Here is a 15,450-nt window from a genome sequence, read left to right on the forward strand (position 1 = left end):
TAGCTTGCAGCATCAGGATTTTGGATTTTTACTTGTTGTGCACAAGCCTCAGCTTAGCATGACTTTTCCAGATCTTACTATAGTCTTTTAACAGACTTAAAGCAATTATTGGGGTGCTCATAACCTTTTGTGAAGAGGACTCCCACCAGTCGTCTCGGGAAAGGTATGACAACACCTGTGATTAGGGCTCCAGCAGGCTGGATGCTGTGATGAACCCTTAACCATTGTTCAAATGTTGCCCATACCCCCTCTGACTCAGTCTCTTGCCTCAGCATTCCCTAACCCAGCAACCGAGTTTTAGTCAATCAAGTTTAAATAGGCCTCCCATAGTGGGACCTGGGAATGTATGGCCCGAGATGCCTATTAAACTTAGAGGTGTGTGTGTGTCCGGGGGGGGGGGAAGTCCTTAGTAAATCCAGATTAGAACTGGTCTGATAAATGCTGAGCTGGGTGTGTGAGAACATGGGTTAATTAACATTTGGAGCACAGATTCCCCATCATGCAGTGCTCCCCTGCTTCTCTGGTCCCAGAATTCACTGCAGTCTCTGCTTCAGGCTTTCTGTTCTCCATCTCTCATGTAAATGAATGGTCATCTGGTTCCATCTCGGATGCAAATGAGACCTAGGGCAGTTGGTTCACTCTTGTCACCCTTATCTGGAGGGTCTTAGGTGCATCTCTCACTGCATCTTAATCAGTTTTGTTTAGGTAGAGAAGGGGAGGGAGGGGGGTGAGTCCTTTGTGAGTCAGACAGACTGCATCCTGTGCCAGGGTTGCCCAAGAACACACAGCTGAGACGTAACACTAGTGAGGAGGGCTTTAAACTAAGTTTGCCAAGGGATGGAGACCAAAGCCCTGAGGTAAGTGGGGAAGTAGGTAACCTGGAGGAAGTGCAAGTAGGAGTGGGCAACTGCTGTTCACAAAGAGGGAAGAATTGGTGGGGTATGTAGTAGTGGATGGCAACTTGGGCAGCAATGACCGCAAGATGATTGAGTTCAGGTTCTTGAGGAAAGGAAGGAAGGAGAGCAGAGTATGGACCCTGGACTTCAGAAAAGCAAACTTTGACTCACTCAGGGAACTCATAGGCAAGATCCCCTAGGAGGCCACTCTGGGGGGAGAGGGGTGCAGGAGAGTTGACTATACTTTAAAGAAGCCATACTGAGGTGTAGGAACAAACCATCCAATATGCAGGAAGACTATCAAGTATGGCAGAAGACCACCTTGGTTTAGAAGGGAACTCTTCAGTGAGTTAAAATACAAAAAGGAAGCTTGGACAAGAAGTAGAAGCTTGGACAAACAGCTAGGGAGGAGTATAAAAGTATTTCTTGGGCATGCAGGGATGAAATCAGGAAGGCCAAACCTCAACTAGAGTTGTAGCTAGCAAGGGATTTGAAGGATAACAAGAAGGGTTTCTACAAGTATGTCAGCAACAAGAGGAGGATCAGGGAAAGTATGTGTCCTTTACTAAATGGAGGAGGCAACCTAGTGACAGAGGATGCAGAAAAGGCTGAAGTACTCTATGCTTTTTCACTTCAGTCTTCACAGGCAAGGTCAGCTCCCAGACTACTGCACTTGGCAGCACAGTTTGGGGAGGAGGTAAGCTGCTAACAGTGGTGAAAGACCAGGTTAGGGATTATTTAGAACAGCTGGACATTGTCGTTCTATGGGTCTGGATGTGATGCAACTGAGTGTGCTGAGGGAGTTGGCTGATGTGATTGTAGAGCTGCTGGCCATCATCTCTGAAAACTCACTGTGATTGGGAGAGGTCCCGCATGATTGGAAATGGGCAAACATAGTGCCCATCTTTAAGAAAGGGAAGAAGGAAGATCCAGGTAACTACTCCAGGTAACTACAAACTGGTCAGCCTCAACTCAGTCCCTTGAAAAATCATGGAGCAGGTCCTCAAGGAATCCATTTCCAATGACTTTTAGGAGTAGAAGGTGATTAGAAACAGTCAGAATGGATTCATCAAGGGCAAGTTATGCCTGACCAACCTGATTGCCTTCTATTTCTGGCTGAGGCAACTCACACATGGGGCCTCAAGAGTATGGGGTGGCATACACTCCAATATGACCCGTGCTGTGGGGCGAAGTGGCCTGGGGAGGGCTGCCAACAAAGAGGATTTACGTTTAGGTCCCAGAGTGGTGAAACAAGAGCAGCACGTGCCACCAGCACAGCTCTTTAGACACACATGCTCCCTGCACATTGGAAGAAATGCAGGGAGTGATGTCATAAAGGCACACCCAGAAATAGAGTGAGTTGGGCATTTAAACCGGCAGGAGACTGCTGAGCAAGAGGAGCAATGCGGAGGCTGCTCTGAAAACCCCTGCATACAGGCTCTGATCCAAGCATGGGTTGCTGAGCCTGGCAAGGGCTGCCAGAAGGATCCTGAGCCTCACAGAGCTGAAAGATAGAGGCTCCAAAGTTTTAGCTCAGAGAAGCTTGTTGGAGGAGGACTCAGAGGAGTCTTCAACCACACAGCAGGTGACCAGTTAAAGGAATAAGGATAACTGGAGAGCCACAGATGGCTGGAGGATCATCATGAAGTGTCACGTGAGTCAGAATTCACAAAGCACCAAATAACTGATGATGTAAGACAACAAATTTAATCTCCCTATTGCAATTTTCTTTCTTTCTTTTTGGACGTACTAAAAGGCTGATGCCAGAGCAAGGCATATATATACGGTGATAATTTGATTTCATTTATTTGAGTCAGTACTGATTGTGGACTAATAAGGTGAACGCCTATTCATTATTATTTAATTAGCCAGACTGACATGCCTGACTTTGCCCTAATACACGGGGGTGGCAGGACATATTATTACATACTGTTTGGATGAATACCACTTGAACTACAGTCCGGTTGGCATGTAGAAGAGGTGTAGGAGAGGCAGAGCATCTAAAAACACTCCAAAAGGGGAGAACCTTGTATTTAAAGTGACTGTCACCACCCATTACTGGAGCCTCCTTCTTTGTATAATTTTATTTTGCATATCATCAAGTTGTGGCAGAAGAACAGAAAAGGACTTCATCGCCTCCCTTTGGGTAAGGCCCCAGGAGGGTCACACCTTCTGTGATGAGATGACTGGCTCTGTGGATGCAGGGAGAGCTGTGGATGTGTACCGTGACAGCTTCTCACACTTCCTTGTCAGGACCCATGCCAACCTGTGCTTCAGGCAGTGGCACTGGTGAACATGGATCTGCTCATGGTGGCACACTTTTGATCTTGCGCATGCTAACTAGTGTACACCTTACAAAGTTTTGCTTTTATGACCTTTGTGATCAGCTGATTTATCCTCATATTGCAAATGGTAGCATTGCAGCGAGTCCTGCATCAAGCTTAGAACTTGTTTGAGTCTAGGGCAGGCTTTTTCAGCCTTTTCACACTGTGCGCCTCTCATCTTACCTCAATAAACTGTCAACTCCTTACACTTGCTATTAAAGTAAAAGTAAAACTGTATACATTTTAAAGGTAAATATATATAATTTGCACTTGTGGTTTGAGAAGCTGATAAAGAATACTTGAACTTCAAAAGTGAAGTTATTGGAATAGTAGGGCCATGAGGATTTCTTTGATTGAGGCCTAATAACATTTTCAAAAACCCATAACTCTCCTGACTGCATTTTGTGACTTCCCTGAGAGTTGCACACAACTGGTACAAAAACACTGGGTTAGATCAGATCAGGCTTATAATTCTAGGGTTCCTACCTATTCTATCTTATAAGTTCATTCCAAATACCTTTTATGGTAACATCTTTTCCTACTTTTTTCACAAGCATACTAAAAATTAACTTCAGGGTTTTTTTTAAATGCTATATTATCTCAGCCTTTTGCCAGCATACATAACACTGTGATTTCATAGTTTTAGATCATAGCTTTTTTTCCCCTTGAGGCACATAACCGCATCTAATGCCCCAAGTACAACAGACCATCCAGGATTTTTACAGATTCATTTCATTTCTTAAAATGCATATAGAATAATTGCAGCACTTTTAAGCTTCAAGAATAACGAGCTGGAAGTTAGAGAAAAGAAAAATAACCTTGTCATTCTGCAAAACAAAACCAGAGATGACTTCTTAAACAAGACGTTACCATTCTTCCATAGCAAAGGTATGTTTGGTTTTTTTTCTGGCTGTTCATGCGTTTAGGATATGCTGCAGATGCATGCAATAGATGATTTTTTACAGATTTGTAAGGGGTGGAGGAAAGGGCATTGTTACTGAAGTTAAATGCTGATGAGTTATCTTTAACATTTTTGAGCTACTTTTGGAGAGAGGCCTATCACATTTGGGGAAAATGGATGACATTTCAAAACCACTGGAATCCATCAAAATAGACCTGTCCAATTCTGAGCACAAATAGAGCATTAAGGATTCTAGTTCTGCACCAAATAAATCCAATCATACTTGCTAATAAGAAGGAACTCAATTAGCTGCTTGCTGCAATTGACTGTAATGGAGTTATGTTTGGATCAGGTATTTGAATGCTGCTGTTGAGGCAGAGGTCATATAAGTGTACCACCTATCTGCTTTGTCAGTGACTATGAAATGAAGCAGTATTTCACATTGAATTCTAAAAATGATGATGCTTGTGTACTTCCATAGAACCTTTAAGTATCCCAAAAAGTGTGGATTTGTATTTAGATACGTATTATCCATTTGACCGATGGGCAAACTGAAACACAGAAGTTGGTGATTTGTACAAGGTCACCCAACACAATAGTAGCCTCAATGAACTGGGAATAGAATCCAATAGTCCCAACTTATTCTTACCCTATTTCATCACTGGTTTGCTGCTATGACTGTGTGGGTTTTGGAGTAAACATTCCTGTAAATGATATAATCTGATATAAACTGCATATCTCTATAGAACAAAAGGACACCCACCATACGTGTCATAAATTACTAACATAAGTTAGTCAAGCAGCAAAATTTGCCTTTTTTTAAAAAGCTGGTAAGCTGGTGTCCTCAAGGACACTAAAATGTAAATGAATAGATTTTTAGATAGCATAGAAAGTGAAAAGTGGAAAGGGATTATCAGTGATAATATAAATATAATTGAGAGAACTAGACCAAAAGCATTATGCTAAATAATGTTTCCAAGTTAGCTTTGCTGAGGATTATATGACAACAACATGGAATGAAGTTCATTATATATTTATTTCAGAGATTCTCCTAGTAAAATGTAATTTTGTTCAGTTAGAAAATTAATAAAAATTAGTCCCTGAAAAATATAACAATACATCTCTGAAACACAATTTGCACACTGCTTCCGGTCCCCCCTGTTTCCTTCTGGCCAGATGTTTTCTCTGGGTGCCAGGTGCCCGCCCAGCCAATCAACCATGGCACACTTTTATGAAGTGCACCCAGGCGGACGTGGGAGCCGTTCCTGGCTTCTCCCAGCTTCGCTGCGGGTTTTTTCTTTGATCTTCGTCCGCAGCAGCTCTGGCTGCCGCGGTTTCACTTTTTCTGCTCTCCAGTGCTGGCGTGGCATCCTGCTGCCTCTCCCCGGACTCCAGTAAGTTTTCACCACACTTGACATGTACCTTTGCCTCTATTACATTACAGATTAGTAAAAGTGATTCACAATTAAAAAAGAAAATTAATTTGAGGCTTAAATTTATTTAGATAGGAGGAGTTCCATTCTGTAGAATTTTTTGTAATATCCTCATGACCAATTGTATGCAGTCACCTTCCAGTTGTGCATTAAGTGATTCCTATGTGGTTCATTCTCTCTCCTTTTCCCAAGGAGAACATTTTGTGTGGAAGGTTGGGGGGTTTTTTGTTTGTTTTTCGTTTGTTTTTTAATATTTCTATTCACTGGCCCAGGTTTGCACTGGAGAAAACAAGGTCAAGGTCTGAGGCAGATAGTAAGGTTTATTTATGGTCCTTCATTCCTATGAGAGAGTATTCCAGAGTCTCTAACTAGCCCTCAGGAGAGTTCTGTCCCCTGTTTGGACAAGATTTAGAAAGTTACTGACCATAGTCCTCATCTTGGTCTTCAGATTGATGACTAGAAAATGGTAGTTGAAGGTTTGCTTTTGGGAATTGGCTTGGAGGTAAAGTAAGTATGCATTAGAACAATGGTCTAGGGCAATGACAAGGGTTAATTGATTTATAAAAATCCTGTTTGTAACAATTTCTTCAAGGCCCACTGTGTCTGACACAGGGAAACAGACACACAGGCTGGGAAATAGAAGGCATGTACCACAGTGCTCCATAACATGAAATAGTGGCACCAAGTCACAGTGCCCAAGTGCAGAACCCTTGGGATTTCCAGCTTTGGTAGATGGACCAAATTAAGAGAAACTGGGAAAGAACCAGATTAAGATGTGTGCATGTGGTGGGTTTGTGAAACAAAAGAATACACTGATAAGACAGAATGTGGATAGTATGATGACCACAGAGAGACCAATCAGTGATGCCCAAGAATGAAGAATCATCAGAAGGAAGAAAGAATACAAAAAGGAGGAATTTTAGAGCAGCAAAGGGTCCCCAAAAGGGGAACCCAAGGCTACCATGGATAATCATATCACCAGCCCATCTCACCCACCCCACTGGGGCTTGGCCTGCTACCTCTAGGATGCTGACATCTGACATTCAACAGAGAACCTCAGAGGGAAGCTCCTGTACTGGCCAGGTGTACCTTGACTCTGCAACTCTAGGACTGGTAAATTTAGAATTGTTTCCATTATTCTTATCTGCTGTCACTGTGTATCAATAAAATTAGCCTATTATCAAATGGAGAGATCATGGTCAGTTTGAGGGCTTGGGTCCTCCCGGAACAAGGTATCTGGATCATAAATCCAGTGCCAGCACAGATCATCTTTTCAGTCTCCAGGACTCAGGCTATTGAATGTCTTGAAGGACTGAGACCTTAAACTTCACTTAGGTAGTATAAGGGGTTGGGGTTGACAAAGAAACAACACAAGAATTCTCATTATTGAAATTATGGTAGAAATATAATTTCTCAGTATTACTCATACAAGGCTTCCTTTTTCATTTTCAGCTTTCCTCAAAACTGGCAGATACAGCTTGTTGCCAATAAATTGCAACCCTCCTTTATCTTCATTTGGAGCATGTGCTTTACTGTCCAAGGAAACAGCATGGGGAGAAACATTTTGGCTCAGCTCCTTAGGTCCACATTTCTGGGTGGTAGCCAGAGGTGGATTTATCTGCTGATATGAATTACAGCATCTGACAGGCAGTGTTCTGGGTGAAGAGCTTAATTGGCCACGGCCAATAAAAGCATGTGGTGTACATTCCAGTTTAGTCTTTCTGCTCAGATATTATATCCAGTACTCACCATCACAGTAATTCCCTTCCCATGTCCCCAAAGAGCAAATGACTTTGCCTTTTATTATATGTATTATGATACTATCATAAACCAGACTCCATTGTGGTAGTTGCTGTGCCTACTATCCTCCCCACTCTCCTCCCAGAAGAAAGCCACTGGGATGCATCGCCTGTGCTCTACAGAGAAATAAAGGATCTGCAATTCTTGGCAAGTGGGGCAGAGGGAAGAAGCTATTTTATCATTTTCCTTTGGTACATGAAGCAATGTAAGTGCTAGCTTCAATATAGCTCTTTATCAACAGGATGCAGTTCAACAAGGAGAAATGCAAAGTGCTGCACCTAGGGAGGAAAAATGTCCAGCACACCTACAGCCTAGGGAATGACCTGCTGGGTGGCACAGAGGTGGAAAGGGATCTTGGAGTCCTAGTGGACTCCAAGATGAACATGAGCCGGCAGTGGGACGAAGCCATCAGAAAAGCCAATGGCACTTTATCGTGCATCAGCAGATGCATGACGAATAGGTCCAGGGAGGTGATACTTCCCCTCTATAGGGCGTTGGTCAGACCGCATTTGGAGTACTGCGTGCAATTCTGGGCGCCACACTTCAAGAAGGATGCGGATAACCTGGAGAGGGTACAGAGAAGGGCAACTCGTATGGTCAAGGGCCTGCAGACCAAGCCCTACGAGGAGAGACTAGAGAAACTGGACCTTTTCAGCCTCCGCAAGAGAAGGTTGAGAGGCGACCTTGTGGCTGCCTATAAGTTCATCACGGGGGCACAGAAGGGAATAGGTGAGGATTTATTCACCAAGGCGCCCCCGGGGGTTACAAGAAACAATGGCCACAAGCTAGCAGAGAGCAGATTTAGACTAGACATTAGGAAGAACTTCTTCACAGTTCGAGTGGCCAAGGTCTGGAACGGGCTCCCAAGGGAGGTGGTGCTCTCCCCTACCCTGGGGGTCTTCAAGAGGAGGTTAGACGAGTATCTAGCTGGGGTCATCTAGATCCAGCACTCTTTCCTGCTTATGCAGGGGGTAGGACTTGATGACCTATTGAGGTCCCTTCCGACCCTAACATCTATGAATCACTCGTGTCAAATACAATTGATTTACCTTCCTTTACATATCCACCTTTAAAAACAGTAAGTCTGGCACATGCTTTAAACATAATTGCCCAATTCATCTTTGGCATAACTCTCAAATTCATGGAGTTGCATCAGAAATTAATGTGATCCAGTAAGTATGTTCATGCTAAAAAACCATATTCCCTTAACATGAAATTCTGATGTCTGTTTCACCTCTAATATTTCTACTGGACATCTACATAAATAAATTATTTATATATATTTTTGGGAGAATTAGTTTGTTATAGCCTATCCTTGGGAACTGCATGGCATTCTGCTTATGTGTGGTCTGCCTGTCTGGAGTAACTAAAAAATACTGTATTCGTCATCTGCTCCCAGATAGATCAATATTGCCAGTGGCTAACAGAATTGAAAGTGTTAAATTTTCAAAAACATCTTATGTGCCCATAAGACTCTGTTTAATACCAAAGCCAGAGAACACTATGAACTTTAGCACTAGAGGCAGAAATGGCAGTTAAGATGATGAATCCTAAGCAAATCTCAGGATCTGTGTGTGTGTGTGCGCGCGCGCGCACATCTTTCCTGTAAGCAATATTATAATAATTTAGACATAGAAAAAGTGTTGATTTCAGTTTAAATCAGCATATCGGGACTTTTTTCTGTTAATGTATTGTGTTATACCCATAACGCTAAATAAATATTTATCAGTCATTAAAGGTGGCCAAAATATTCATTATTAATATTGTTCTGTAGAATTCCATTTTATTTAGCCAGTTATTTATGAAATAATCTTGGGTTTTTTTCTTCTGAAGTGTTTGTTAATTGTACGTGCCAGATGCCTTCCATGAATAATTTGCAGGTTATGCCGTATTTAAAATCTCTATTCAGTTTTTGTTATTCATGTTATGTGGTCATTTGCTTAATTCTCCTGTTATTGTTTGCTCCCTGCAATGAATGACTGAAGCATTATGAACAGAACAATAACTAATAATAAATAACACACTTCTGCTATGAATATTTGGACAAGAAAATATTTCTACTATATTCATGGAACTTTCAGGGTTTGCAAACATTTTCACAAATAACCTGCAGTTGGCCAAATATTGTTCCTGAATCAGCAAAACATTTAACTCTCACTGAAATCAAGCATGTGATTAAATGCTTGGTTGAATTGGAGTCATTACGAACAATATGATCCCATGAATCAGAACAAACCAAACTCCATGCTTTTATTCTCAAAGGTATTCATTAATCAGGAGGTTGTGTTTAAGACAATACAACCAATGCTTTCACTTTTATATGGTGTTTTTCACCCTCAGAGCGTTCTAAAAGTAGTAATGAATCCTCAAGCAAACCTACTGATTGTTAACCCCATGTTACATATGGAATAGCTGAAGCAATGATGTACATTCTCCTCTCAGTTATTTCATTTTAACTGAATGAAGTCAAGTGGTTTGCTTCAGGACACAGTCTAGAGAGTTCTAAATGACTTGCCCAGGAGCACAGTCAGAGAAAAGATTAGAAAGCAGAAGTCCCCTCTTTCCCAGTTCTTGGCCTGGAATAAACATTACTGACGTGCATTTTACACCTACAAAAGTTATTTTTGTTGCATGACACAGGGATTGGAGGAGCAGAGTGGGGAACAAAGAGAACTCCAGACAGAACATTGGTTTCATTGGTTTTTTCTCCTTTCTTCCAGTGAAATGAAGCAGAAGCTGGATGAAGAGGGTAACAAGTGCAGCATCCTTTCCAAGCATCAGAAGTTTAATGAGCATTGTTGCATTCGCTGCTGCTCCCCTTTCACTTTTCTCATCAATAGCAAGCGGCAGTGCCAAGACTGCAAGTATAATATCTGCAAGAACTGCTGCTCCTATCAGAAGAAGGAGAAGGCTTGGATCTGCCGTGTCTGCCAGCAGGCAAGGTAGGTGCATATTATGGCACTGCCAAGTATAGAACAACTGGACTGAAAACCTGACTTGAGCTTTCTTCCTATTGTAATAAAGAACCTCTTACCCAGTTACTAGGAATGCCAGAGAAGGTAAGAAACCCAGGGCCAAAAGAAGTAACAGCCCTGGTGGACTGAGCCAGCAACTAAAAAAGGACAGGCAGCTAATGAAACAATTAGGTGCGCCTGGTCCCTGGATGTAGAAGACCTGGTTACGTGGCCAGAGAAAGCTGAGCTTGAGTGATATAAACCCAGTCCCTGACCATGCAAGGGGCAGCCACTGCTTGCAGCAGGGAGAAGAGCTCCTGGGAGAGAGGGGTTGCTGGAGAAGGACAGACAGAGGCCCAAGCCATCTAGGGGAGCTGGGTTGAGATGGTTCTGACAGATTTAGGGCCTGTGGGCAACATTTACCTGAGGGAGGGAGACTATTTGCTTTGTGAAGTAGCTAGCTTGTGTTTGTGTTCTGAGATGGGGTTTTTGAACTTGTGGCTATAGGGGTAGAGGAGGCCATGAGCAGGAATGCCTAGGTGGCACTCCCTTGCTATATGTGCCAGAAGCTAGCCCTAAGCCAGAGGGTTGGAGACTGGCATCATGAGACTGGAACTTTAGGAGGGGGCTGCCACAAAAGCAGAGCCAATACATGGGAGTCAAGGTCTTAACCGGGGTGGGCAATTATTTTGGGTGGAGGGCTGCTTATTAAGTTTTGGCGAGCCATCGAGGGCTGCCTGACAGGCAGCCAGGGGAAGATAAATATTAATTTTCTAATTTTTTTAGGATAGAATGGCCTGGTGGGCCACATCCAACCTGCAGGCTGCATTATGCCCTTCCCTGTCTTAAACAGTGTTCAAAGGCTAAGGTTGTAGCCAGAGAAAAAGGGGACCAAGACTGTGACAGCTGAAGCCCTGACAGTACTCAGAAGTCTATGGGAGCACTCCTTTAATGGGGAAGCACTCAAGAGACAGCACAAGGCCCCAGGTCAGGGATTGGCTTGGCTGGGCAGGAAAGATGACCAACAAGGTTACTCTTAGCCCCAGGGACTGCCTTTCCCAACAACAAGCCAAATAACAGCAAAGTTGTGGCAGGAAAGAGACTGGAGGTGAGAAAGAGCTGGAGACTGGAGGTGGCACTGGGAGAGAGCTGGCAGATGGGTTGGACCATAGTGGGGGTAAGGGGGACCAGGTGCTGGTGTGGTAGCCCCACAAAGGTACCACACTAGTTCCTCCTTCTCTTAGTAGTTTGTACTGGTGAGATGCAAGAAGTGTTGCAAAAGATGAAGTACTTGAATGCCTAGAGGAGGTTGTTAGGGCTTGTTTTATGGCTAGGGTGTTATTTAGTTACTTGTTTTATTCTCAGACTATTGAGTTGAACTGAAAATTCAGCTAGTACTAATTGGACTTAGTCTGCAAAAGGAAATGTGATTCTTAAATATCTAGGTTACTAATGAGGAAGCACAGATGGTTGTAAGGCGGCTATCTATTTTACAGCAGTCACTTCAGAATAAGGTGGAGAGAGGAAAGAAGGGTGTTTGTAAGTAGGTTATCCTACTGTGATTTTGGTTGGAATGCTTTTCTAAATGACAGGTTTTATTTTGGTAGAACAACTGAAAGCTTCAAAAATAATGGCATGAGCAATATCATAATTTTCATAGTCAAGATCAGTTCAGAAAATGCTCCCAAACTTTGTTTGCAGATGGACTCCAATGGAAAACTTTTCAACCACTCCAAAAACAAGTTAAAGAAAGGCAAAACAAATTAAAACAAAAGACTCACACTAGCATAAACATGCTCTTTGAGAGCTGTCATACTCTTTGTAGACACTTAATTCCTTATAGCTGCATTGCAGGCCATGGACAAGGCATTCATTTCTAGTGGTAAGTATTTGTGTCAAATCCTTACTGTAACACACTACATTACTGCTAAAAACATAGTCTGGGAGTTTGAGTGTACTGGCTGGAGAACTACACGGATGAGTTCTCTAAGTCAGAGAGTACTAGACAGCTGTGCTTAGGGGATTGACAGCTTGTTCTCTCCCCTGCCTAGGAAAAGGGCATGCTATCAGTGGGCAGCTTCACAAGCAGAGGTGCAGGGAAGTAGGACCAGGGAGAGTTTACCTGACCCTGGTACCTGGTCTGCCAACTTTGAAATCACCATGTGTATGGCAGTTTAAAAGCCCGCAGGCCAGATACTGGGGTTGGGGAAGCTCTCTGGGCCTGTTTTCCCCATACTTCCAGTTTAAAATTCTTCCCTTGACAGTGACCAGGTTCCTTACCTTGCTGACTTTTACATTGCAGATAATGCCACGTGCTGAAGGAGCCAGGAAGCAGGCTGGAGAGAGCATCCCCGCCCCAATTCCTGGCCCTGCTAACTATTAAATTGCTGCATGTGCAGCCCAGCTCCTTGAACCTTACTGTGGCAATGCAGCTGTCTCCCTGCACCAACAAATACACCCCTCTAGGTTGAACAGGAAGAATGAGGTGGGGGGAGGGCAAATAGGGGCAGGAAATTCTCCCTGGTGGCAACCTTCCTAAAAGCTGGCTGGCAGGAAGAGGATAATTTTCCAAGGTAGGGTCCCCACAGGGCTTTCTGACAACTTGCCACTTAGTAGCCTATCAGGAAACCAGTGCTCGCTCTCTCCCTTGCAGTGAGGGATGAAGAACAGGACTGTCAGACACTGGGCATCTCTCTGTCCCAAGAGAGCTGTATGGCCATTCAAGTAAGATCAGGAGGAGGGAGATCTTCCTGGTAGGTATCTGATCTAACTTCTAGCAGAAGAGCTGGTCCTCTTCCACAAGAAAATTGAAGGGTTGTACACTCCTTTTTTGTACTGAGAGAAAGGCGTTTTTCTAGGAACAAATGTAATGGTTTCAGTGATGGCAGCTTGGCCAATAAAACCAATATGCCTGACAGGGTAGCTACAAAATCTCAGTCCTCCTCTTTGTTGGGGAGAAGAGAATAAAAGAGGCAATACCAATCCCTTTCCAAGAATGCAATTTGTTCTTCTCCAGGAAATAACATCATCTTGCTTGCCACAACTTTCAACTTTTAAAGTCTTCCCTGTTCATGACAGCAGTTAACACAGTCCTTTTAACTGCTTAGTAGGCCATGGCTGTTAGCCACCCTCCCCAAGCTTGGCAAATAAGGAATTCCTTGAAGGTTGTGTTATACTTCTCTGCCTGCTGAAGAGGTTTTACACATCTTTCATTGTTTAGCTGAGGACAAGGTAAGTTCACCTCTCATGGGGCCCCTGAGAATCCCATACCAAATGGAACAAATTAAAATATTATTGTAGTGTTTACTGTTTGGGCACCTTGTGAAGGTGTGTGTAGTCTGGCAGCAGCACTATCTGTGGTGATACCAAATGGGAACCGTATAGGGAATCCATGTTCTCTTTTCTTTCTTTCTGTTTTGAGAAAACCTCTGCACTGTTCTCCAAACTCCCTCTGTGCACTAGTTCAGGGCATGTTTCCTGCGGTCCCAGATCTTTCCAAGGTGTTTGGAGATGTCCATGTGCTGCAGGGTAACTAGCCATAGTAGCAATGCAGTATTTACTAGTCTTGCTGCTTATGAGTTACATTCTCTGTCAAGAACATAAATGAATCCACAAAGATTCTTGGGCAATTTGTAACATCTGATTTTCATTAAAAAAGCAAAACAGGACTGTTTTCTGCACTGATCCCTATTATCTTTGCAGATCAGATTGCTGCAACAAATTACTGCCCTTCTTGCAAAATATTCATCTTTAACGTACTTTTCTTACTTATTATTAACTATACATCTGAAAGAAGCAATTGAATCCAGAGAAGTCTAGGAATTGATCATTCATATGGACATGGAGATAGCAAGACTTGTGTACCATAGTATAGTTAAACACAGAGACTGCAATTTTTATTTAAAACTTAATTATCCAACTTGGGTAACAACCCCAAACTATCCAAGAGGTTTATTCCTATGTGACCTCATTGGTACTTGGGTGAGTGTGAATGCAATGCCTTCTTCTCGCCTTTGAGTGTACCTTAGACCCTGACTGGAAGCCAGAGCTGCTGCCTGCTGAACTTCATGAAGTGAGAGCAACTGCTGGTTAAATAGAGCCTAGAATTACAAGTTGTCTCTGAAGCAAACTCTAGCTTCCTTTTCCCTTCCAAGAGCCTACATGCAAGAGGAAATTGCTTGGACCAGTTAGTCCCTCTGGTGCTCACTGGCAGGAGCTGGTAAGAGGCTCTAGTGTCCAGCATGCAGTACTTCCCTCCCTCTCCCCCTATCTCCTCCACCACTTCACAACACAAAAAAACATGGGCAGGAGGGAAGGAAGCAGCTGATGGCAACCTACAGGGAGGAGTAGAAGGAGCCTTAATCAGGAGCACTACTAGCCATGATTAAGGACTCATCTGCTGAGTTCTGTCTGCCAGGGTAAATTATTGCTCAAAGCTTCTCACCAGATAGTGAAGTGAGCATTTACAGTTGTATTGTTTTTAAACAGAACAAGATAAATTTCATGGCCAGTTTATGCTTTTTTAAATCTGTAATGAGTTAGGCCAGAGTCTGCTGCCGTTCACAAGGCAACTCCCTTGATTTCAATCAGAATAAAATCTACTGGGCTTGATTCCTCCCATTTATATCAGCCTAATGCAGGAGTAATGACAGTGAATTTGACTGAGATCAAATCAGACCCATAGTTTTCTACCTCAAATAAATCACTTCTAATAATAATACTTATGGCAGTGTCAGCTATTCACCACCTTGCAAATATAATTGACTAATTTTCCCCCTTTATGTTGGCAGTTACAATCCTGAATGTTAATATCCTGTAAGTATGTGAAATACTCAGAAGCACTCTTTAAAATGTGGATGTTGTGGTTATGAAGCAAATATATGTACTGACCAACACCAACATATCTCTTTCTGAACTGCAGCAAAGGTAATTTTCACATGAGGTATATTTAGGCTACTAAGGTAACCTGTCAGGTAAAATTGTTCTTTAATAGATACTAAATTTAAAACATCATTAACACCACAGTAATTCTCTTTCCCTCATCCCTTTTCACCATCAGCCATTGCAAACTGGTAATCTGTGATCATCTACTGTGGTTTAACATTATGTTCAATGGTTTTTAAAAGTATAGGGGAAACAAAG

General features: G+C 42.8%; 1 protein-coding gene across 2 annotated transcripts in view; it reads left to right on the forward strand.

Moving 5' to 3' along the window:
• Window positions 1–15,450, forward strand: part of MYRIP (myosin VIIA and Rab interacting protein) — a 419,729-nt gene that overhangs the window by 171,822 nt on the left and 232,457 nt on the right. For both annotated transcript variants that reach the window (XM_019483500.2, XM_014602610.3), the window contains exon 3: window positions 10,075–10,296. In XM_019483500.2, the coding sequence (XP_019339045.1) occupies window positions 10,075–10,296 (222 nt within the window). The remainder of the gene's footprint in view (window positions 1–10,074; window positions 10,297–15,450) is intronic.

The sequence above is a fragment of the Alligator mississippiensis genome, chromosome 5 (genome assembly GCF_030867095.1).
Source record: "Alligator mississippiensis isolate rAllMis1 chromosome 5, rAllMis1, whole genome shotgun sequence".
NCBI classification, from domain to species: Eukaryota; Metazoa; Chordata; order Crocodylia; family Alligatoridae; genus Alligator; species Alligator mississippiensis.